At 39.2% G+C, this 25,008-nt stretch overlaps 1 protein-coding gene across 4 annotated transcripts in view; it reads right to left on the reverse strand.

The window, feature by feature from the left end:
• Positions 1-25,008, reverse strand: part of EPG5 (ectopic P-granules 5 autophagy tethering factor) — a 100,380-nt gene that overhangs the window by 37,518 nt on the left and 37,854 nt on the right. For 2 of the 4 annotated variants that reach the window (XM_063077056.1, XM_063077055.1), the window contains exons 15-27: positions 24,702-24,821; positions 23,785-24,044; positions 20,255-20,395; positions 18,972-19,116; positions 18,543-18,740; positions 18,049-18,159; positions 16,790-16,912; positions 15,724-15,890; positions 14,664-14,885; positions 12,668-12,791; positions 8,954-9,098; positions 5,447-5,618; positions 4,183-4,345 (exon numbers count right to left, since the gene is read on the reverse strand). In XM_063077056.1, the coding sequence (XP_062933126.1) occupies positions 4,183-4,345; positions 5,447-5,618; positions 8,954-9,098; positions 12,668-12,791; positions 14,664-14,885; positions 15,724-15,890; positions 16,790-16,912; positions 18,049-18,159; positions 18,543-18,740; positions 18,972-19,116; positions 20,255-20,395; positions 23,785-24,044; positions 24,702-24,821 (2,091 nt within the window). Of the gene's footprint in view, positions 1-4,182; positions 4,346-5,446; positions 5,619-8,944; positions 9,099-12,667; positions 12,792-14,663; positions 14,886-15,723; positions 15,891-16,789; positions 16,913-18,048; positions 18,160-18,542; positions 18,741-18,971; positions 19,117-20,254; positions 20,396-23,784; positions 24,045-24,701; positions 24,822-25,008 lie in introns of all 4 variants that reach the window. The other 2 variants (XM_063077054.1, XM_063077052.1) reach the window with 1 other exon arrangement.

Genomic DNA, 25,008 nt, shown 5'->3' on the forward strand with positions numbered 1-25,008 from the left:
TAAGGCCACCTCTCATGTGCAGGAACCACTCTAGATGGTACAGGTATACAAATAAAGATGGAAACCCTATTCCCAAAGAGTTCAGTCTAGGGGGAAAAAAAGAGCAAGTGAATGCAACAGCACTTAGTCACAAGCTACCATGAGAGGAGGCAATATCTCAACTTGACTGGAGGAGTCGGGAAAGACCTCAAGAAGAGGGGTGGCCCAAACCAGGCACTGAAGACTGAGCAGGAGGTCAGAAACAGGTGGGAGAGAACAAAAGCAGCATATGCATTAGAACAAAGGTATGTCATGCTGTGTCTGGAGAACAGAGAACGTCTCAGTGGCTAGAAAATAGAATGTTTGGGAAGTGGCAGAATAAAATGATGATGCCACTAGAAAAAAATCAAGAACAGACTATGAAGGGCCCCAAGAGTCATGTTCCCTTTAGACACTAGAAAGCAAATGTGGATTTTTAGCCGGGAAATGGTGATCAGATCTGTGTTTAAAAAGATGCATGGTAACAAAATGGAAAACAGACTTGACAAGAAGAAAGACTATGGGCGGGAAGCCTAATGCAATAGTTCAGGCAGGAAGTGAGGTGGGCCTGCCATGGGGCAATGGCAATGGAAACAGAGAAGGGAATCAATTTAAAGCCATTTCAGAGGCAGAACCGGTATGATCTGGGGAGCAACTAGATGGGAAATATGGGGGTGGGGTGTATGAAAGAGAAAGTACTGACGCCTAGGTCTCCATCTGGGGAGACCAGGTAGGTTTTACAGGAAGAACAGACAGAGAGTAAGGATAAGGTTAGTTTGGGACCTATGGAGTTTAAGGTATCTACAGGATATTCAGATAGAATGCTAAGTAGGCAGGTGGAAATCTAATCTGGAACTCAAGAAAGAATTGTGGACTAGAGAAACAAGAGGATCATCAACATACGCGTAAGTTGTTCTTAATCTTTTGGGGGTCATAGACTGCTACTCTTGAGGATCTATTGAAGCTGTGAACTGTCCAGAAAAAACTTTTACATATATTTTCAGGGGCTTCACCGACTGTCTAAAGGCCATTCACAGACCCCCAGAATAAGAGCTCCAGCACAAATAGCAGGCAAGAGCAGATGTCATATGAAGAAAGGGATCAGGAGTAGAACCAAGCACAACTAGCATCCTAAGGGTTAAGGGAGAGAAACCTTGGAAACTGAGAAGTGATCAGACATTCAGGGGGACCAGAAGAGACGTCATGAAGTTCAGTATCATCAAATGATAGAAAGGTGTTTAACAGAATCAAAACTAATGGATACAGCCATGAGGTGATCACTGGATTCATGTATATAGAGGGCTACAGTTTTATTTACAAAAATAAAATAATTTATCTTTTGCAGGGCATATTCTCTCCCAATGACAGTTTCATAATGAGTCATAAACACTCAGAACTTACCCTCACTATCCTAACGCCTCTCTTCCTGAAACTAAAATCATCGATAACCAGAGTCATCCATTTGGCCAAGAGAGGGCTTTACATTCAAGTACTGTGCAATCTTTGGCCAAAAATCACAGCAAAACTAATTAACTTGCATAAATAATCCCCAAACTTCATTCCTCTACCTTTCTCTTAGCTATGAATGAGTAGACAAAAAATAATACTTTTTATCCTCAATTCATAGAAACGTCAATCAGCAAGTAGTGTCCAGGACAGCCTCAATTAGCAATTACTATATAACTTTCAAGAGAAATCTTATTTAAGTCTCAGACTACAAAAGTTGTTCACTGTCTTCATATTTTTAATTTCCCTGGCACATCTGCTATTATCAGGCAAATACTGTTGATACTGAACTTCTAAGAGCCATCAGAGGGGGTTCTCAAGCTTCTGGATCTTCCCAAATGGAACCGAAAATCAGGGCATGGGGCAAATGAGTGCAGCCAGCAGAAAATTAAAATCTGCTGTAAGAAAACTTGAATATTTCTAATGGGCTATGGCCACAAAATACAGCTACTTTTTCAAATTCTTTAGGCTTCTATAAAACCTCCTTTTATCCTGTCTGTCCTTTGTACATTTTTTTCCCCTCTTTCTTCAAGTAATATAACCGTCTTCCAATTTTCCTCCTGAGAAAAGAAAGCACAAGTATTTTGGTGTGTCTGTAAAAACATTTAAGCTGCCTTCATGTCAATCCTTCTTTCTTTCTTTGGTGGCTGGCCAGTATGGGGATCCAAACCTTTGACCTTGATGTCAGATCTTATTATTATAAGCCATATTCTTTCTGACCTCCCTCCAATCAAAATTACTTTGAAGATGTATTAGAAAAGGTTTACCTTTTTATTGAGAATTAACAAAGTTAAAGATTATAAATTTCAATTCAAGGTTTCAGACAAATAGTATCTCTTTTCTGAAAAGAAAAAGAGATAAGTCACTGGTAGGCTTGGAGTTAAAGCTCCCTGGTCTGCCTGGTGGTATTTTCCACTGCATGACCCTGAGAGTTAACAGGAGGTCAGGCTAAAGACCTGTTCTTTGGCTGGGGCAGCAAACATTTACAACTCTTCACACAGCAAGCTACCAGCCAGAATTGGAAAAACATTTCTTTGTACTTATCTTACTAGTCACTTATAAAAATGCATTTTAGAATTCCCTTCTCTGTATAGAATTAACAACCTGGCAAAAATATGTAGTTTCAAAATATGGAAAAATACTGTACTTGTAAAAACCGGATTGGTAATAAAACATCTCCTTTTTATTATACCAGGATACATTTGCAGTTTTTTCCCACCAACTAAATCTCCACCCTAAGTTGCAAATGATCTTTTTTAAATACCTCTACCTTGGTCTTGCTAAAGCATCAGTAACTGAGAAAACAAAACAAAACAAAACACCAAAAGTAAATTAACTTTATAAAGCACCCAACCAAAGTTATCTCAATGTTTAAGAGTCTCACATGTTTACAACAAAATATAGGAAAATAAGTTGGACTCATCCTGACTTCCAGGTTAAATTTCCTAGCTTTAGCAAATCATGTTGAAGAAAATCAGAAATAAATTTTAAGGGTAATAAAAATTACAATAAGTATAAAAGGTTATTTCTGAGAAGACGTTTTAGAGAAAACAGTCTCCTCAGGAAATTAAAGAATACATTCGAAGAGTTAAAATGTATATTAACAAAAAAAGAAGGGAAATTTTTGGAAGACAACCAAGGATAAACAAAATAAATTTTCCCCAATTTCCAAAAGCTAACAAAAAAGAGGAGCTATTTTTGTGCAAATGTAGTCAGGTAGCAGATAGTACCTATCTCCAAGAATTTTTTTTTCAGCTCATGGAATAATGAATTCATTCACAGAAAAAGCTAAGTGCAGTGATCAAAGAGCATGGGCTCTGGAGCCAGACTGCCTGGGCCTTCCTGATTCCGCCACTCTCTGCCTGTGTCACCTTGGGTATGTAACTTAACCCCTTCATGCCTCTATTTCTTCACCTGAAAAATGAAGATAATAATACTCCACCTAATAAGGTTATTGTGAGGATAAAATAATTTATGTAAAGTGTTTAGACAGTGCCTGGCATAAAGGTCTATAATGTGCTGGCTTAAGCTAAACTTCCATTCTTAAGTCCTTACGATATCACAGCGCAAGAAGGTGACTATGAGAGGCAATTCAATTTTAGTTATATCATTGCATGTCTCTCCTTTGCCTTTGACAAGCTCCACCTGACTAATCTGCTTCCCACATGGCTTTCTCATGTTTGTCTTCAGGGACTGCCTGCTATCCACAGCATATAGCCAGAGCTCCCAATGATCATTCATGCCATGCTTTCCAATTTGAATTCCCATTGCCATTCCCCAAAAAACTTGAAATAGAAATAATCTAGCCACTGACCCCTAAATGACATCATGGCCACTCCATTCCCACATTCCTTCTAAATGAACCCAAACTAGCATTATCAAAATGTTTTAAAGATCGGTGTAAGCCCCTCTAAGAATCTTCCCAATGTTTCTGCTTTTCCTTGAATTCCTATTTGAATTACCTGTCTTGTAGGATTCATCTGGCACTTACAGATAAGTGATTAGCTGTGTGTGTGTTTTCACTCTCCCTGAAACTATAAAATGTTTTGGAACATGGATCATGTGCTATATACTTCTTTCAATCTTTCTCAATGGTATGCCAATATTAGGGACTCAATTAAAATTCTCTGTATTACGAAGAAATAGAAACAATCTTACCAGAACTGTTATAACTGCTGCTCCTTGGCATTTCTTACCACTACTGCCTCTACACTCTAAATGTAGTGTGGTCTGTTCTTCTCGATTAACATACTGTTTTGGCATTGTGTCCAACAGCTCACTGTCCAGGGCAACCTGTTGAGATTCCCGAAGAGCTGCAGTTCTGAAAAAAATATCAGGAGGTAAAAGAAAGTCTAGAAAAGGAAACATGATAAGTGATAAAGGCTTCTGGTTACTCCCAGACAGCATTAAGGCACAGTAAGACACGAGTATTCCATAGCAACAAAAGACCAAAGATGCGTGTGCCAAAACTTACCCAAATCCTCTCCCTAGCAGATAGGCTAACCGGAAAGTTAAGAAATGAAAGAAAAACCTTATGGAAAAGTGGGATAAATTTTCAGCCAGAAACAAAGCTCCATTTATATCAACAATATTTTTTAAAGGGACTCTTAAATACACAAGAACAAATGAGAATTCTATACTAATTCAACCATCCTAAAGACGTGCCTTAATTGTGAGTGCCACTAACATTTTAGGTATTAGCAACTCAAACTGAAATGTCAAAGACCAAGAACACTAATTGTGTGCACGGGGTGTCAATTCTGTTCTAATCGTATTTATAATTACATTGATGGGCAGGTGCTCATGTGTACACACAACACATACTCAAATGCCTGGAACAAAAACAGCCAAGGAAACATATGCCAGTAAGAAATTTATTCACATGGGATTTGTAAAAATAAGGCTCATTTACTGTTAATAAAACAGACTTATTCCACATAAGCGTCTTCTCACAAGATCACAAGCTAGAATCCAAACCTTAAACAATTGATCATTCTTCTGTATATACCATGTGAATTCAAAACACTATATGACTTTCAGTCAAGTACCTACAACAGTTTTTAAAAGAACACAGAAAGTTAGAGAGCAAAGCAGTGATCCAAGAAAGTAAATCTCATTTCACACACTTCCAACATCTTTCCAGTACCAGGTCTCCTCAGGGGAAGCATAAGAAAAATCTTAGCAGCCACTGCTGATACTCAGAAATGCCACTACAGGAAATGTGTAAAATTGATAATCCATGAGAATATCACATATTAAGACCTGTCACAACTTAATTAACCAAGTGGACAGTCTGGGACAGTCTGGTCAAAGTACCCTCCTGGGGAGAAAGCTGATGAAGAAGCCATGCTAGGTGCTAAATCATCCAGGCTGTCTCAGCAGCAAGCACAGGAGCACGACCCTTGAGGTCTCACAGTCTTACCTGGCCTGCTGCTGCAACAGATTCAGGTCTGCACACACGAGTTGGGTGGCGTCCTTCTGACTCAGTAGTGCAGCTGAGGAAATGACTGGCACTGGAGGCCTCATTGGGTGCAGAGCAAGGGGAGGATGGGGAGCCTCATGTTTCTGCAAGTTATTTAAAACCCTTTCTTTAGCTGAAAGAAAATTAAGTCACATTTACTGAGAAATGGATAAATTACTAGGAGATCAGAAGCATGTGGCACAATTCAATATAATTCCTGTCCTCAAAAAGTATATAATCTAAAGCTCATGATCTTAAATTACTGCTCTAGAAGCCCTGCCTGACATGCTAAGAAGTTTCGACTTGATATTAGTGTGAAGGGGATCAGCTGTAAGCAAGCTCGAGACACATGCTAGCTATCATCTGGACAATGGATTGAGTGAATGGGGTAAAGTCTTGAAGCAGTAGCCCAGTTGAGAGTTTAATGCCATCATCCAGATAAACTTCATAGGAATAGGAGAAAAAGTAATGGGCATTATAGAATATAGCTAAGGGAAAAATCTGAAATTAGTTCAAGGTTTGAGTCGGAAGGCTGGAAGTAGTAAGAGATAAAATGAATAAAGACATGAGCATAAACTCCTTCAGCACTTATATTTATGCAGTCATACAGTCAGTCATTCACCTATTCACTCACTAGACAAATGATTTATGGAGTCCAAATCATACAAGAAAAATAAAGATGAAACTGTACCATGTGACTTTGCACTAGATTGCATATGGTTTCATAATGGTTAATCAAATTTAAATGTTTGATATTTCTATACCTAGTACAGAGCAGAATACATAGTAGGTATCTAATAAATTCCTATCTTCCCTCCCTCTCTCTTCATTACATTATACACATAATACACAGCAAGTGGAGACTGAAGAACATGAAGAAAAATGCTGCTACATACCTAATTCTTTTCAATAATAAGATAACGAAGGGAGAGGTCAATGGAATTTCAAGTCGATAAGTAAAGTCAACAAGTATTTAAGGAACTACTATGAATTACCGATTTCACTCCAGATGTAACACTGGATTTTCTATTCTTGTTGAGAAAAATTAAAGAAAATTAATAGCTATGACTTTACTTGGCATAAGACGACTTGTATTGTTCGTACCCCAAACACATGGAATTTAACATTTCAAACAGGTCAAGTACAGCATTGTCCCTCACAGCTGGTGGTTTTCCACTACATCTACCATTCTTTGCACAGACGTAATGCAGTTAAATATTAATCACTGGATAAGACTTGTGACTGTTTATGTTAAAGTTTCTTTCAAGCAACATTATAGGCTATACTCTAAAGAAAAACCAAGGACTTTTTCAAACCCTATATAACTTACCATAAAGGAAAAATTAAGAATAATATTCTGAATACAAAATAAAAGACAGAAAAAAATTTAGATACAGAGCATACTTAACTGTAGTTACCACTCTGAACAACAACTGACAAAAAATTTGAAGCCAACAAAGCCAATTTAGTTTAAGAAAAAGAATTTGGTATCACAAATGTGCGAGTGAAATTTTGCCTATGATCACACCCCCAAGTTCAATCATTTGATATAATCATCACCTAACCTGCTGTCATCTGAGAAAAACCTGAAACTTATTGTTTATAAATCTAGGCCCTAATTTTGTTTAGGCCCTGTATCGATGGTCAGAAACAAGAGGTAGGATTCTAAGTGGTAATAGCAGGGTCTCTGGAGCCAAACAGCTCTGCTGCATACCAGCTGTGTGGGCACACATTGACAAGTTACCCAACCATTTTACACTTTGGGCTCCTTATCTGCTACACGGGGATAACCTGCATAGGGCTGCTGTGAGGACTGAATTAATGTATGTAAAGTACTGGGACAGGGCCCAGAGCAAACTAAGAGCTTCATAAATTACTAGCTTAACTCCAGACAAAACAATTAGCCTTTTAGGGCAGTGTTCAGGCAACATGAAAGCACTGTGGATAGGATGGCATGAACAGAAAGCATTCAACAGTTTCCAGATCTACCCACAAATTTCTTCTTCTCGTTTAACAAACTTTCAGGAATAGAAAATGAGACTCTACGTGGCTGGGTTAAAGGCAATCTTCATTCCTTCCTCTATGTATCTTTCTATTCACTTATTTTCTCAATGAGCACATATAACTTTCATAATCAGAAAAAAATTATTATTTCAGGGAAAAAAGCAAGAAGAGAAATGTTGGAGGGAAAAATTTCACAGCCTTAGGGAGACCGTCCAGTGCCTTCATTTTACAGATGAGTAAATTGAAGCCAAAAGAGGTTCTTATTTTTCGTCTTCGCACAACTAACAAGTTGGTTAGTGATAGAGCAGGAATAAGAAATTATTTTTGTCTTTCTCTGAATTACTTCAGTATTCTATTACACTATATATTGCAATATTTTGGTCAATAATTATATCCATAATTTTATTATATGTCCTATATTTGAAAAATACATCCAGTTATTAAAATAGATGACCCCAAATATCATTTTCTATTATTTTTTGTTGTGAAGTATGTCAGCAACTTTGTAGGTCAAATGGCCTTTTGTGGCCTGGCAAAGAAAACTAACTTAAATTTCTAACACTGTTTTTCTAGAAAACTGTACCATGAGAAACAATTAACTTAGAAACTTTGGAAATATGATCCATTTGTATGGTAAGGATTCCAGGTACAAAGAAAAAGAGTTTATTTAAAAAAAGAAAGACTTCTGAGTTTTAAAACTGCAAACCCGGCGCACTCGGGAGAGTGCGGCGCTGGGAGCGCGGCGACGCTCCCGCCACGGGTTCGGATCCTATATGGGACTGGCTGAGTGCCAGTCACGAAAAAGACAAAAAAAAAAAAAAAAAAAAAAAACTGCAAACCCAAAATAATTACATTTAAAGCTGCATTTTACACATAGTTCTGTAAGTAAAATGAAATGTCTTTTTAAAGCATCATAGAAAAAATTTAACCACGAGCACACAACTGGTCACTCTCCAGCCACCTTTCCAGCTAAGTATAGCCAGGTGTCTCAGTTTGGGCAACAAGGTGGAATGAGAAAGTCTATGAGCAGCTTCTTGAAAGAGTCCTTAAAAGAAGTGGTCTCGCCCCCCTGCCTACTGGAATGTGACTGTGACAGCTTGAGATTCCGCAGCCATTGTGAACAGTGGGTGGACACTGCCTGGCAGAATAGAGGGGAAGCAGGGGAGGAAGAACAGGGGGCCTTGAAGGCCTGCAGTGGTCATGAAGCTACCCTACTGCTCTGAACTGCCTGCTTCCAAACTTATTTCATTTGAGAAAAAATAAAGCTCTATCTTGTTTAAGCCATTACTGCTTGGACTTTTCTCTCATTCACAGCCTAACCTAACTCTAAGTGGTAGACAAGTTAACACTGAACTCCTAAAAAAGCAACTCTCACTGGAGGCATGAAGTGTGTAAACCTTAACCCTCAGCAGCTCTGACTCAATCAGTCAGTCAGTCAAAGGGACTGATGCTCACATGACTCACCCAACAGAGGATCAGTGAAGTCCAGCTGCACTGACAAACTGCAGGGCGTGGAATGGGACTCAAGCTTGGCCTGCGTCCACAAACCGACAGTTTCCTGAAACTCGTGATATATGCGCTCCATGTTCAAATATTCCATCCACAGATCCTGGAATGGAACCACAGTATTTTAACTTTGACAGATGAATCATATATTCATATATAAAACTACACATTTAACTAGAAAGTGAACCAGTGAGTTTCAACATGAGGTGGTCCACTCCAAGCTCCCCAGCATTAGGATGAGTTGCATTTTAAATGGCATTAGTCGTGAAACTTTTCTGATTGTGTACCATGATTAGAAAAAACAATTTTAACATCCCCACTATATGTATATTTATAAATTATATACATATACTACTGAGCTAATAAATTATGTACACTATAAGACACAGGTAAAAAACAGAAAATTTAAAGAGATACAAAGTAAATACACTGAAAATAATCAAATCTGGATTAGATAAAGCCCCTAAATCCAGATAACAATTTACAGGAAATACAGGGAACAGAAAAACATATTAAACTACACCATGAAGGTACAATCAGCAAAATCAAGACTTTGGGGAACCTGTATAGACAAACTACCCAGTTTCTTCAACAAATAAATTGTAAGGGGAAAAAAGTGATAAGGGGAGGACCTATATAGATTAAACAGACTTATAAAACATATCAACTAATCACAAAATGTGGATCCGGATTCAAACAAACTGTAAAAATAAATAAAAACAAAACTTTAATGATATTTATGAGATAACTAGAAATTTGAACAATGACTAGATATCTGGTATTAAGTAATTACTATTAATACTTTTTAGATGTAAATGCTACTGAGTTATGTTACTTTTATATCCTTATCTCTTAAAATCTTTATGTATCAAATGCTCTCTGGGATATTTAGCTCCAAGACAATATGGCAGAGGGAGTGTATGGACTATGGATGAAGCTAGACACATGGTACACGGGGGAGGGGGAAAGGGCTTGCCCATTATACTACTCTGCCTATTTTTCTACATTATAGAATTATTTCATAATAAAAGGTGAAATAAAGATGTAAATTGATAAAATGAGAGAAAAATAGAAATAGAGGTTCCAGTTCTCTCTTTCCACACTCCAATGGGCTGTCTGGCATATGCTGAACTGTATTTACTTCGCTCTGGTGAACACTACATATCAGAATGGTGGAACACCTTCAACAACAACAGCAAAATAAATGTCAAATATCAATGAAAACTAAAAACTACTTCAAATAGTAACATCAAGTGATCAAATATGGACTATGGTTTTGCAAACCATGATTTACTTTTTTTCTGATTTTAAGTGTTCTACAGGCCCAAGGACTCCTGTAAACCTAAAAATGTACCTGGCTTCTCAATTAGCACACTGCCATGAAGTTCTAAGTCATTATTTCCAAACCAACCACATGGCACAAGGCATTCCAGACTCAGAAGAACAGCTCCAAAGTAATAAGGATCACAATCCTCCATCCTGTATGCACCCCTGTTCAATGTGCTGCACCAGACCCTCCTACTACATATACATACCTTCTTTAAACAGGGTCACTATGTCACCTTCTGCTCAACAACTGTTGGCAGAGGCTAACAATTAGAGAAAATATTAATGATAAGTAAGCAGAGATGTCTTAGAAACCATAAAAATATAAAATAACTCTGAGCTTGAAATATAGACAAAAAAGGAATTACATATCAAATGGCAAGCAAAGACTAACTTTAAAAAGAGAGAGAAAGCAATTGATTCAGTATCCTGAGGAATAAGGATAAATGTCAGAGAACCAAGAAAGCTAAGGTTAATTTTTAAAAACGGTGACCAAGTACCTACTATGTGCAAAGTCTTGAATAAGGACTTCGGGTGTGGAGTATAAAGAAGAGCTGAGTATGAAACTGCACTGAAAGTATTTCAGGACACCATGATCTCGTATTTATTTTTCCTATTTCTCTGGCCTTATATTCTCAGTCTTACTTCTCTGTGCCTTAAATGTTGTTAGTCCTCAGGGTTCTACCTTCAAGTCCTCTTCATAATCTAAACATTCTATTACCATTGAACACACATTTCTTACACTGCCTCATTCCTGAACTCTAGATCTGTATCTCCTCTCCAGACCAACTCCTCTGGTCCTCCACAGACAGCTCTCTCTGAAGTCCCTCAGTCACCTCCCCTTCTGGTATTCCCTGTCTTTGTAAACAGAATCTCTAGCTGCCCAAGTTAGACATGTGCAAGTCCCTGTGCATCTAATCAACCACAAAATCCTACTGATTCTCCCTCAATATATTTTTAATTTATCCATTTTAATCACTGCTGCTATTTCAATAGCTCTCCAAACAAAAACTTCAGAATAAAATCCAAATTCTTTAGAAAGGCTTATATGGCCCTTAGTGATTTTATCCCTATTCACCTCTCTGGTTTCATCTGCTCTGCCCCAGCTGCTATGCTCTCACCTGCACCTCTTTGAATATGCCAAATCCTCTCTCACCTGCCAGGTCTTTGCACACACTGGTCTTTCTGCCAATTAGCATCTTTTCTGCCCCTCCCCATCACATGCCTTTCTTTTCAACATGACCAACTCCCATTTGAACTTCAGGGCTCAGCTAAAAAATCCACTCCAGCGCCAGTCTGAATTAGGGGCTGTTACTCTATGTTCCCACAGCGTCCTGTGCATTCCACTCCCACAGTCTTGATCTTGAGATGTAATATTTGTTTATTTAGTCCCCCAATTGACAGTAAGCTCCTTGAAGGTGGGGACTCTATCAGATTTCTTTTTCTATCTTTTGCATTAGGTACCTGGCACTTAGAAGACACTCAATAAATATTAATGGAAGGAAGAAAAAAGGAAAGAGAGGAAGGAAAAAAGGAAAGAAAATAGAAGAAAGTCAAAGACACCACTGGAGATAAAATAGTACATACAATGTGGAAGTGGGTAAGTTTAAGGATCCGAATGAAAGTCTCTCAAGTCTTAGAAGTTCCTAAATCCCATCCCAGCATTGGGATCAATGCCCAATGGAGTTCAACCCCTAGAAAAAAGGAACTGGAACGTGAGTGATGTCTTCCCCACCACCCCCTCCCTCCATGCTCTGCCCCTAAGATGGCTATAGAAGCCTAAACAAAACTGAGATTAGAAGTTTGGGCCTGAAAAAGGATCACAGACATCTTTGGGTGCCAGAAAGAGGACAGCTTAGGATATATGAAGACTAGAATCATGTGGCTCCAAAAGGGCAGCGAGAACTATGACACTGACAAGCATCTTTGAAGTCAAAAGTGAGCTCCTTGTCTACTCCATGCAATTAGCCTCCTGTATAATGTATGGAACCTTATAAATTTTTAGTGTACTTTTTATGGAAGAAGAGATGATTGCTTAAAAGTATTCAACAGCTGACAATTTAAAATAAGGAAAAATCACAGTCACAGGAAAACTAAGTTTATGAGGTTGTAGAAAGCTCTAGAACAAGCTTCAAGCCCTCAGGCGAGGCAACATTGGGGCTGGAGATTCAAAAGGTAATATCCCTTCAAAATAATCACTTACATGCTGACAAAACCCACAGAAACAATGACCACTCGAGTGACCACCCATTTCCATATCAATAAGTGGTCTTACCATTATGTTATGAACATGACCCATTCAAGTTACACTGAGATATGCTAAAAAAGATATTGTCATAGTTTCACCTGCTGGTTCTGCATCACTTTTGCTAGCCTGTGAATATCATACTGCTTTGGTAGAGAAGGGATATAGGTATCTCCTTTTTGAAAATTCTCATCTTCTAGCCATAATATATATACATTGAAGAGCCTAAAAAAAAAAAAAATAATAATAATTATATAAAATATAAAAAGATGTGCAGTCAAATGAAGTTTCTCATATATCTAGGAACTCTGGCACTGTTCATAAGAGTAAAGAAAGCCCATAATACAGAAAATGTGTCCAACAACCACCACAGCTCCCAAGAAACTCATGGTCTGGCAGGGAGACACATCACAGATCATTACAATATGATGCAGTAAGTCCTAAAACAAAAGCTATAAGGTAGGGGCTCTGAGAACTCCATTATTAAAGTAGAGTTAAATACGGCACAAAGAAATAACTAAAGGTGGTTTTACCACAGACCTAGGATCTGAATTTGGAGCTTTTCTTTCCTGACTAATTCAGTCACAGTAAGCCTTAGTGCTTGGAAAAGTGAAAATAACATTCAATTAAGCACATTTTCTGTCCTTCAGAGAAAACACTAAGAGCCATTTTAAACATATGCATTAGAAGAATTTGCCAGCTTTATGCTCAATGACCGTCTCCTGCCTCAAAGAATCACAAAATTCACAGCATGTGTGCACCCTGCTTCCGTTAAAAGAAGGAATAAAACAAAACCAGACTTTTTAAAAAGTCTCAATTTTCCAGTAAAAATTTTTTTGAAAAATATCATAATGTTTCCTTTATTTTTATTTAGTTTTGTTGTGTTTTTACAAGGAAGACATTTAGCTAAGATCACTGGTACTTTAAGCAGCTGTTTGCAGCAACAGTACTAGAGAGGTAGTTGGCAATACTGTGCACAAATTACTGGGTGGGGGACCAGGAGGTGGCACAGCTTGGTTTTGCTCAATAAAGAGAAAAATTACCTCCTCTACTTCTACAACAGTCTGTCTAGAAAGAGAGACATGAATAGGGCTTTGAGGTTCCTAAAGGGAAGAGGTATGCTGTTTTCTCTACTGCTTCTGATTTGGTGAGATAGATGGCCACTTTATAAACACACCTCAGGAAAGGGGATTTAAGAGAGGCAGAAGACAAGGTCGAGGGTTCGGATGTCCTCACCGGTCAGCCACCAAAAAAAAAAAAAATTTTTTTTACTAAGAGGCAGAAGGGAGTATCCTGGCTGATCTAAAATGTCCAAAGAGAAAGTCTCCCACTGGTTAAGCCTGGTTAAAAATAAGTTTTCCTTCAACGGGGCAAGATAAGGGCAGAAATCATTCTGGAGGTCGAGAGTGAGCCCTGAAGGCTGAGGTCAAGCCAGCCTGAGGCCTCAGTGCTAAGTGAACTGCTGGGCTTCCTCGCCAAGCTATTTTGTATTCAGGGTTAATTATCAGGACCAAGTTTTTTTAAGTCTTATTTATAAAACTAATATTTGGTTTATCTCAAACTTACTAATGAAAGGTGAATGAATAGTGTAAAAGGAATCCAAACGTAGTCAGAGCTCTTAACCCTTTGGGGGATGCAAACATTGTGCCTGCTTTTATAGCAGTTTTGGGAGCTTACTAATCCCTACCCCCACCCCAGGTGGATCCCTGAATCCCTTGGAAGATCTTAAAGAGCCCTGCCCTGGTCATTTGTTTCTTTTAAAGAACTGTTCTTGCAGGTTTTAATAGTTGTTGAACCTGCTATGATGAAATTGTTTTGGTTTCTATTTTTACATAAAGAAATAGAAGAGGATATCAGCCCTCTGATTTATCACTCGGACTCCAGCCAACAGAGGTACATCTGAACTGCTGATTCACCTCTCTTAAGGAAAATAAAAGAGAAACATTTCAAGAAGCAGACCTATACCAAAGCCACCCCCCATGTTCAATCTAACAGGGTTAAGAGATTAAGGGCTAGCAGTTTGTAACACAGCTTACTGCTCTAGCACAGTACCAGTGCTACGAACAACAACGTGAATGGTTAAGTAACCACGCTCACCTCACAAGTTCTGTGTGCAGCTCTGGTGAAGTCAGGTAACCGGGGACACCGGCCTGACTCTCTGGTGGCTGTTCGCTGCCCTCTGCTGGAACTCGGAGGGCCTTGCTCGCAGCATGGTGGAAGTCAGCCACCTCAGTCAGACGCCTCTTCATTTCTTTCAACAAATTGATATGAGCAGGACTTTGAAAAAACCTTCTTCCAATACAACCATCTATGGGTAACCTTAAAAAATACAATCACAGATCTATAACCTTTCAACATAAGTGCCTTTTCATATGGCACAAAGTGGTAGTCAATTAGCAAGGCAATTTACTATGGCTGTATATATACACCATTAAATTAATACTACCTCAAAGGTTATTTTGAAGATCCAAAAAGATGGTGTATAAAAAGTAGTTTTAAAAAAAATGAAATGCTATGCAAATTTAAGACATCATCACCACACAGAGGTACAGATTTAAAGATGGTTTCTGATATTGAAGAACTTGAAATCTGGTAGAATACAGAAGTGACAAACATCTAAAAGTCATGAGTCAAGAAATGGGGGAGAGCTAGAAATTGAGGTGGACGCTAGAGAGCAATGGTCAGTGACAGTGGACAGTTCCAGCTGGCCAGAGTACCTTCATACCCAGTGGAAATGTTGCACACTCCAAAGCACAACCCCAGGGCTGCCAGACACAGCCTGGCCTTTGTCCACACCTGCACTACTCATCACAAGGTCTCCCCACATGAGCCCCACAACAGTCACACAAGCAGCTTCGGTCTGAGGCAGTTTCTCTCCCTTCACAACTCCAGAGGTTCTATGCTAAACCTTGCCCAGTCCCAGGGTGTTGTCTTCACCATGCTGGGTACGAAGGATGGTGAAAAGAAGCCCCCAAAAATACCCCAAACTCAAAAAAGATCCAGTCTAATAAATGCTAAACAGAGGAGGGAGACCTCTTAGTCAGAGGTCACCGAAGAATGATTCAAACTAACATTACACAGTTTAAGAACACACAGAATCAGAACAGTGAGAAGGCAGGAATGGATTCACAGAAACTTACTACACTTGGTACCATACCCATATTGTGGTCCTGGGCGGTGAAGATAGAGGAGGAAGAACTTCTGCCAAATGAGTGGCAGAAGAGGGTGATCAGAAGGTGTGACCAGGGCCTGATGGGCCCAGCGATAAATCAGCAGCCTCTGGAGGGACGGCACGATGGGGAGCTTCAGCTGGGCCTGGGCTTTCTACAAAAGAGGACACACTTTGAGCAACCACGAAATGAACACAATCGCAAAGACTTTACTCTGATCCAAATGAAATGCCAAACATTTTGTTTTCAATTCAGTAAGAAAAAAGAAAGTCATATAAAGCACTTCTCCTACCCACTAGCTAACACTTTAACCTCCTTGGTAGCAATACACGTGGGGCAGCTTTTTTTCTGTTAAAACACTTCCACAGATTCCAGAATTGGAATGTGTCTTCAGAGTCTAGTCTAACCAAATTTCCATTTGATATTCCCCTGCATGTACAACGCTATAGTACAAGAGAGTAGAATGATATAAAAACCAGAAGTCCATGTGATTGTGAAACTTTATCAATCTTTTGAAATTTAGATTTTAAAAGGATTTTCAAGAATGATAAATTCCTTGACAGGTTTTGAAACCCAAAACCAGTGTCTATATGATAGTACCTAAAATAGAAGGCCTTTAAATCTAAAGCCTTATTCCAGTCTCTCTCACACTTTAATGAGCTGAAGAATCAGCTAGGGAGTTTTTAAAAATAAATTCCTGGTCCATCTCCAGACTCAGAAACTCAGAAGCTGAGGTCCAGGAATCCAATTTTTAACAAGTTCTCCAGGGGATTCTGATGCATTTGGGACATGATGGCAAGTGCTTTAAAACAGCAATCTCCTTCACACATGTGATGAACACAGCCTTCAATTAATAGGTTGTGACCCTTGTTAAATGAACCTTGGGAAGCAAGTATACACTTCAATTATACAGCTGTAAGTACTGGTTTGTTTCTTGTGTTTCCCAAGTATGACAACAAAAGAAAACACAGAAGTTGAAAAGCTAAGGTGAATCCATCAGCATCAAAGTGTAAGCCACCTTACACTACTCAAATGCAATACTGTTATTTGCACCTTCAGAGCTTGGTCAGGGGTAAAACCAGAGTTTATAACCAGTTCCCCTTCAACAACTCTTCGGAGCTGCGAGTCTTCTTCAAAGATGGATTCCATGTTCAGTACCGTCCACGCCAACCAGACCTACAACAACACCAGGTAAAGGGGAGAGGAATGAGCAGCTAACTCCAAATGACAAAATATATCCTGACATTCTGCAAATTAAAATCTTTTCTTATCATTGATCTCAGCCAGCAAATACTCATAGTTTCTAAAATTAACACATTTTTAATACCTATGTATATTCTTGTCACAGGCATAAATTTAGATAAAAGATCATTGGAAAATGATAAATTCTTTTGGAAAGGCTACTTTACCACAAGAAGGATGTTTGTTTACTCAACAATATTTACTGGGAAAGTTCTGTATGTATGAGGGACTGGAAAGAGAGCCAGACGTGGGCTCTGCCCTTAAGAAGTTTTCCATCTAGTGGAGTAGACAAGACTAAGATGTAAGTGACCAAAATGGGAAGTGGGCAGTGGTGAGGACTGAGCCAGGGTAAAGTGCTATATCAGAGAAGGCTCTACGTAGAAATCAGAGGGAAAGGCATGCCTGGTAAGAGAATCAGCTAGGCAGAGGCAAAGGGGTGGAAAACCTAGAGATGTGTCTGGGTAACAGCAAACAGTTTGTTTCAGCTTGATCACAAGAGGTATGAGGAAGAGTTGGAAGTAAGACTGATAGGAGGTTGAAGAATGTAACTACTGGGTAAAATGGTGAAAAAGAGACATAATTTTACATACAAAATCTGAGAATCTGAGAAGTGGTAAAAATGAAAATAATGCTGTTGATGATAATGATGACAATAATCAAACAAGAGCCAACCACTTAGTGAGCACTGACTATGTGCTAAGCACTGTCCTAAATGCTTTACATATAGGTGCAATCATGAGGAAACTGAGGATAGACAGGTAAGGAAGCTGCCCGAGGCAAGATTGAAACTTGGGCCGTCTGGATCCAGCACCCACTCTTAACCTCTCTGCCACACTGCTGGGCAGGCTCTGAGGCCAACTGGAGTCTCATCAACAGCTGTCTGATCCTGAGCCAGCCATGTAACTCCACTGAACCTCAGCTAACTCCTCTGTGAAACAGGAATGGCAATAGTACAACCTCAGCAGAGGGCTGTTGTGAACATTAAATGAAAAAGTGTACTGATACGCAGCAAGCGCTAACAATGTTAAAGCCCACAAGATAATACATGGTCCTCTCAGTGGTTTGCCTACCTGAGTAGGTGTAGCCATGCCCTCCAAGAAGGAAGGAGTGATGTTGCCTGCGACGATCCAGCTCACCAAAGAAGAGAGCAGACTCCGGTCACAGTGGTAACCCAAAGCATTCTATACCAAGGAGATGTGGGGCAGAGAGGAGGCTTTAAAAAAAACCTTAGCAGTGAACTTTCCAAGAATAGCAGCAACTATCTCATTACAATAGAAGATTCTGGTAAGCCACAGATTTCAAGAATGAGTCCACCAGCAGCAACAGTCCCAGGAGTGCATTACAGCCAAATGTAATCAGCAGGGCTCTTCCTGCAGTGTCCTTTCATTTGACCTCCCTGGGATCCATGCTGGTGGACTATGAATACTCAGATAAGTTGCCATTAAGGCAAAGCTTTAAAAAGGCAGTGGCCACAGAGTGGTAGTGAGAACTAGGCATTTGAGGGAACCTTTTTAGAAAGCTATTATCAAGCCAGTGTCTGAAAGATAATTCTCTAACAGTTTACCTTATGTTGTTGGTAGAGTAATTTCTGCACACAGTCTTCCTGCATCAGCTGAAAAGCTGTTTTACACAAGTGGTCCATGAGGAAGAGGATGGGTTGCTCCCGGTACCAAAGATGCTGGCTTATAAGAGCCTGAACCCAGAACTCCAATACAGCAACAGGACCCACTTCATTGGGCTGAGTGCTTATAGATACGTGTGCCTGTGGAAAGGCTCGGGTGATGTGAAAAGTAACAACCAGCCTCCCATTTTTAAAACACTAACAGAATAATACCTACCTCTACTACAAAGCCCTAATCTGTTGACCTTCTTGGCCAAAGCACTGTGCCAAGTGATTTGAAATGACCAAATCATAAATGTGTTAACACCAGATTGGTATTTTTGGTTGGGAAGATGGGTGAGGGTATTTTTAGGGGCTTGCAAGGGCCCTGACCTGGATCATGCTGTTGAGAAGCTTCACGTTGTCCCCATGGCTGGCTCCTGTCAGATGCTGTGCCACCTTGTGTGTAACCTGCTGCGTGACACCCTGAGGCACACCACTGTCCAAGTGTAGGAACAGCAGGAGGTGTGACAGAAACCTGCCAAGCACACAGGAGGACACGCTTTACCTTTCAATCAGGAGTCAAGAGAATTTCCAGTAGCTTATTACTTATGAAAAAACAGAAAAATATTAAATTGGTCCCATTTTTAGACCAAAGCACTGTTTAGGGATGCTGAGAAATCTTCAGGAATTTCAGAAGAATAAGGTTTTCACGTATAACATGGACTAAAAGGAATTCTACCTACCTGCAGAAGTATAGTCAACAGATCTAATAAACACAAATACATGCAAGTTAAAGAGCATTAGAGAAAAAAAACACCCAAAGCACCAGTATCCCCTCCACTTCCCCACCCCTCCACTAATGAAAGTACAAATGTTTTCTAAATCATTCAGTTCCCACACTTGCCTAGTGCCCAGGGTGCCAATTGTTAAAAAAAAAAAAAAAAAAAAAAAATTGGTTCCCTGGCCCCAGACCCTAACCCATTCCTACTAAAGTAAAATCAGCAGGAGAGGAGACTGGGAACCTGTATTTAATAAGCTCTCCCCAGTGATTCTCATCACCAGGCAAGTTTGAGACACAATGTTTGAATTGACACAAAATAGGAAAACTGTAACATCCTCCTTGTGTCTGTGAATGCACTACCTGTCCCCTACCATATAGGGCTCCTCCACACTGGGCCTCACCTCTCCTTTCATCACTCTTCATGAGGCTCCAGCCAGATGCTCAACTCCCTGCCCCCTGGATAGGCATTTCTTTTCCCACCTTCCTACGTATCTTATCTGTTTGCAATACTGCATTACGCACACTGTAGGCAATTAAAAACAACCTCTTTTGTAATTGTTACAATGGCAAAGCCATTTGCTGCTCAATGTCAGAAGCACTATTCTTTGAGTCTCATGGAAACAACTGCTTTTTCAAATACTAATAAGCTATAATACACAATCCAAAGTAAATGAGAAGGAAAATATCTTTCATGATGATAAAACTAGAATCATTTTTAGAATCACTGTTCATCAATCTGCATTCTAAACTGGGGTAAAGTCTTCTGCCTCATAAAAATTACGCTGTTGAAATATTCCCTTTATTTTACTTGAGAAACCAGAAGACACAGTCACTTGTACTCACTGGGCTGTTTCTAAAGAACAATTCCTGCCACAGAACAGAGGATACTTACTGCTCATTCTTCAGAAGGTAATACTGGCAAGGATAGAACAAAGGTACAGTCTTATCTAAGACATGGACCACTGTTCTCAAATGCCTTGACTGGACCAGAATTCCCAACAGTGGGATGCCTTCTGCACAGAACTTCTCAATGCTATGGAAAAAGAAAAAGGCAATGAGCACACAAAGTAGCCAGTTCCTAAAACCATACTCTTCCAATGGGCTATCAGCTGGATCATCTCAGGTCTCCAACACATTCTTCATACCCCATCTTCACACAGAAATAGTAGAATCAGAACTCTGGAATTACAAAGGAACTTAAATGTACATCTAGATATTTACCTTCTAGATGAGGAAGGAAAAGTATTATGCCCAAATTCACATAATTTCCTACAGTAGGGTCAAAATGAGAACACAGGTTTGCAAATTTCTAGTTCAGAGCACTTTTCACTATCCCATTTTGCTTCTCAATTAGTGCTCTCCTTCTCTGGATATTCCCACAAAGTATATTACAGCAAAAAGAAGATTTGAAAGTGAGCTCAATCTGTCAGTATAAACTGGTAAAATTTCTGAAACCAATTTGGCATGATCTTATTCTTTGACTAACTTCAGAGAATCTATCCTTAAGAAATAATCTCAAACATGGAAAAAACATGAAAGGTGATCCATGTAAAGATGCACTTTTCAAATTTACTTAAAACTGCAAAACTCAGAGGCAGAAAATGACTTAAGTAAATTTTTGAAAACTCAATTCATTGGGAATATTATTGCATCATTTAAAAATCATATGATGGCCAAGGGCAACACGGAAAAATACTTCTACCATATGATACTAGGGGAAAAAAACATAAAATTTCATACTCATGATTATAACTACTAGAAAAGAAAATTTATATAGAGGGAAAAAAACACAGAGATGATGTCACACCAAAATGTTCACTGTATTAGAGCGGTAGATGTGAATGGCTTTTTCTCCACTTTCCTAATTCTGCAGTTTGGTTATATTGCTTTAATTCTAGGGGGGGGAATCATTTCAAAAAATAAACAGTGCAAAGTTTGTGCCACAAGGAAAATACTTGCCATACTAAAAGTAAAAAACAAAGGATATGAAATTATACAAACACTACAGCTCTAAAAGAGATCAAAGAAAAAACAACGGTGATTTGAGCATCACATATTGCACACAGGTATTGACATTCAACTCTGTACCCCACAGATATGTACAATCAACTATGTTACAATAAAAAAAGAAAAAGAAAAAATACTGAATAGATAAACAGAAAAAAAGCAATGTTTTTCGGGTGGGAAAGATTCTGAAGGGTTTTCTGACTACTGTTCTCTGTAGTGTCCGTAATGCTATATTCATGTACAGTTTATGTCTCTGCCTACTCTGCCCCCAGCCCCAAGCCCATTCATAGGATTGTTTTAAGTTACTTCTGTACTCTAGTACATCTACATCCCAGATGACCATGGTGGAGTTTTACACTAGAGGTCAGCCTGAAGGGAACAATTATTCTCACCCTTGCTTCCATTCAGGATTCAATAATCAGCACTACACAAATACTTATGTCTAGAAAGAACCCATAGCCCTGTCAGTGAATCATAAGCTACCATCCTGGAATGGATACAAGAAATCAGAGAAATCAAGAAACACTTCAGAAAACTGCACTCAAAGAATCCACATGCCAGAACAGACACTGTTCTAAGCATGTTACATTGTTCTAACTCATTTAAGTCTCATTAAATAAGTCTAATATTATTATCATTCCCAATTTAGAGATGAGGAACCTGAGGTAGACGAAACAGTTAATGACACTAGAGCTACTGGAAACAATGTAAAGAGTGCCTTCCTAAGGCCTGTACCAGGTCTCTCCTCTTCTCTTACTAGTAGCTTTCGAATCTGTCCGGGATTTGGCACTATCAACCACATGATCATCTCCGTTCCCCAACATGTATCTCAGGCTTCAGTCAAGAGTGTTTCCTCAGCATCTTCCCTCCTCCCTCCCTATCCGCTCAGACACCTGATGCTCTTTCCCACAGTCATGCGAACCACCAGCATTTGCTGAATACCTTCTAAGCACAAGTTCTGGAGATACAAGGATGAACATGACAATGCCCCTATCTTCAAGGAGTCAACAGTCTACGAGAAAAGGGAGCGATTACAATACAATATAATACAATACAGTGACTGTGCTGTTCAGAATGCACACATGCTGCAGGTGGCAGTAGATGGCCCTGGAACTGAATCGTCAACTGTGGGCACTAAGCACCTGGGGAAGGAACACATCAACACTGTGCTCCTCAGCCTCGAATGTCTTCTCTAAATTAAGACTCCTCTGCAAAGCTCAGCTCCTCCATGAACATATCCTGCTCTACTGATCTCTCTCCTTCCTTTCAGTCTTTCTGCTCATATTCTAGGTGGTTCTCAATGCAGGATATACCTTAGTGTCATCCGTAGAACCAGCTCCCACACCAAGGATTCTCACCCTCTTACTTGCACTGGCATTTTCAAAAAGGGTCTCAAAGAGCAGCCAAAGCTGAGAACCACGGCTCTATACATATCATTCAGCCCGTGATTATAAGTATATTCTACAGTACTGCCAATTGTTTTATACCTACCACTGGACTGTCAACAACCTGTGGGAAGTTATCTAATAATTCCATATTTCTCCTTCTCCATAGCACAAGGCTGAACACTAACAGCTGAAGGACAATGGTGTCCCACTGAAATTATACTTACTGTTGAAATGAGGATGCTAAAAAGAAAGGTGTTACAAGTGAGTCTAAAACACAAGAATCAGAAAGCACAGGTCAAAAAGGCTTTAGAAAAATGGACAGACTAGAAAAAAAATAATATTTCATAGGAGAGGGATCTTTAAAGAAAAGGATTTTTAACCAAATGAGAATTCACTCACGCATTCAATTATTTACTACGCCTGTTACAATCTTCATCAGTAGGAATAAAATGTTAACACAAGACGAACACCATTCCTGGGTACTGACCTCATACAAGTTATATACATAACAGGATCCCTGAGAAGATTAAATAGACAACTACTCTATGGTGTAAGAAATGTTCCAGTGGAAGAAATACAGACAACTACAGGCTCATACCAGAGAGGCAGGCACGTGACCTGATCAAGCATTTCATTCTCCTGGTCAGGTGTAGTCCTTTAGCTAAGGAGACTGAGTTGGGCTGCCATTGCTTTCTTTAAAAATTCACTATTCATTATTCAAATCATTTTCATTTGATCATTATTCTGAGGAAGACCATACAAATTTACTGCTGACATAAACATTCCTTTCTGGGTCACAGGTATAGCTTTCTTCATAATGTAACAAGATGGTTTTCTGGTACAAATCTGTCTTATGTGAATTTGGGCATTTCTCCTTGATAAGCTATTAATCAAGGCTTATTATCTGGCCCTAATTATACTTCAATAAGTTTGATGGAGGCCTCAGACCTTGGGATGTGAAATATGAAATTTCAGAACTACTACCTACAAGTTCAACAACCCTACAGGTTCAGGCCAAACACTGTACCTGTGGCCCACAGCCGTCATAGATAAGGCTAGGTAAGAGCCGAGGGGCATGCCCGCTTTCACAGCCTTCAAGAGAGGATGAAACGTCGGTGACTCTGTCATGTCAGGCACCGTGCTGGAGAAGGGAACAGTTGGACAATTCTGCTGTGCTCCATAATCATTTTTGTGCAGTTTTAACCTCAAGATCAAATTCCAGGCCCATTGGTTAAATGAGGTCTCAGGTGTCTCTCCATATCGAACAATACTGGCCAGATATGAAACCTAAAACGATTATTTATTTTAAGCCACATTAGTCCCACACAAATTAAATCAGTAAAGTCATATCCACCCATCTCCTTCTGTGATCAAAAATGCCCTCATAAGAAAGGCATATACTACTTAATGGTCTTCAATTAATGTTTATTGCACTACATTAAAGCTACTTCTCACAACTGACCAGTTCCACTTACTTGCTGGTCACTCTGTGAACCTGATCTTAGCTCAAATAAAAGAGAACTGACATAAAAGTTGACACCAAATGTAATGCTGATAAATAAGTTTAAGAATCAGGGTAAGGGGTCTCATTTATAATATTTGCCAATTTTGGTGGTGTAAAAATACCCACCACGGCCAATCTCAAGCTACTAACAGTTTAACAGCCTGGCTTGCAAGGTTCCTAAAAATTTAACAGCCAGTTCTCCCAAGCCAGTACAAGCGAGCTCTGGAATACAACTATAGCTCAACTCAAATCCCTAATATGAAAATGGTCACAGAAAGGCTACTTCTTAAAGAAAAAGTTTCACCCAATCACAGAAATCAATTTTAATATTTTAAATTGCCAGAAATGTTCTTAGGAAATCTAAGAGTAAATATGATTACTTTATCTACCCAGGCCATTCATAAAGATTCATGTTCTCAATACAGAAGAGAATTAAATACCTGCTTCATACTTTCAGAAAGAATCCCAGCATATGGCTTCTGCGCAAGGTACTTCTGATAAGCTTCAAGAACCATTAAAGCCACTTCAGCATGGACTGCTTGATCCAGATGAAGGGTACCCTTTTAAGAGAAAAATAATCACAAACATACCATCTTTTTTTTTGTTTTTTTGGGTTTTTTGTACCTTTGAACCAAAAGATTAGGCAGAATAGTAAAAACTTGGATGCAGAAGCCAAATTTTCCAAAAAACACATCTCCTAATAGTGAAGTCATAAAATTATGATAGGAAAAAACTGAACTCTTCAAA

The sequence above is a fragment of the Cynocephalus volans genome, chromosome 13 (assembly GCF_027409185.1).
Source record: "Cynocephalus volans isolate mCynVol1 chromosome 13, mCynVol1.pri, whole genome shotgun sequence".
Taxonomy (NCBI): Eukaryota; Metazoa; Chordata; class Mammalia; order Dermoptera; family Cynocephalidae; genus Cynocephalus; species Cynocephalus volans.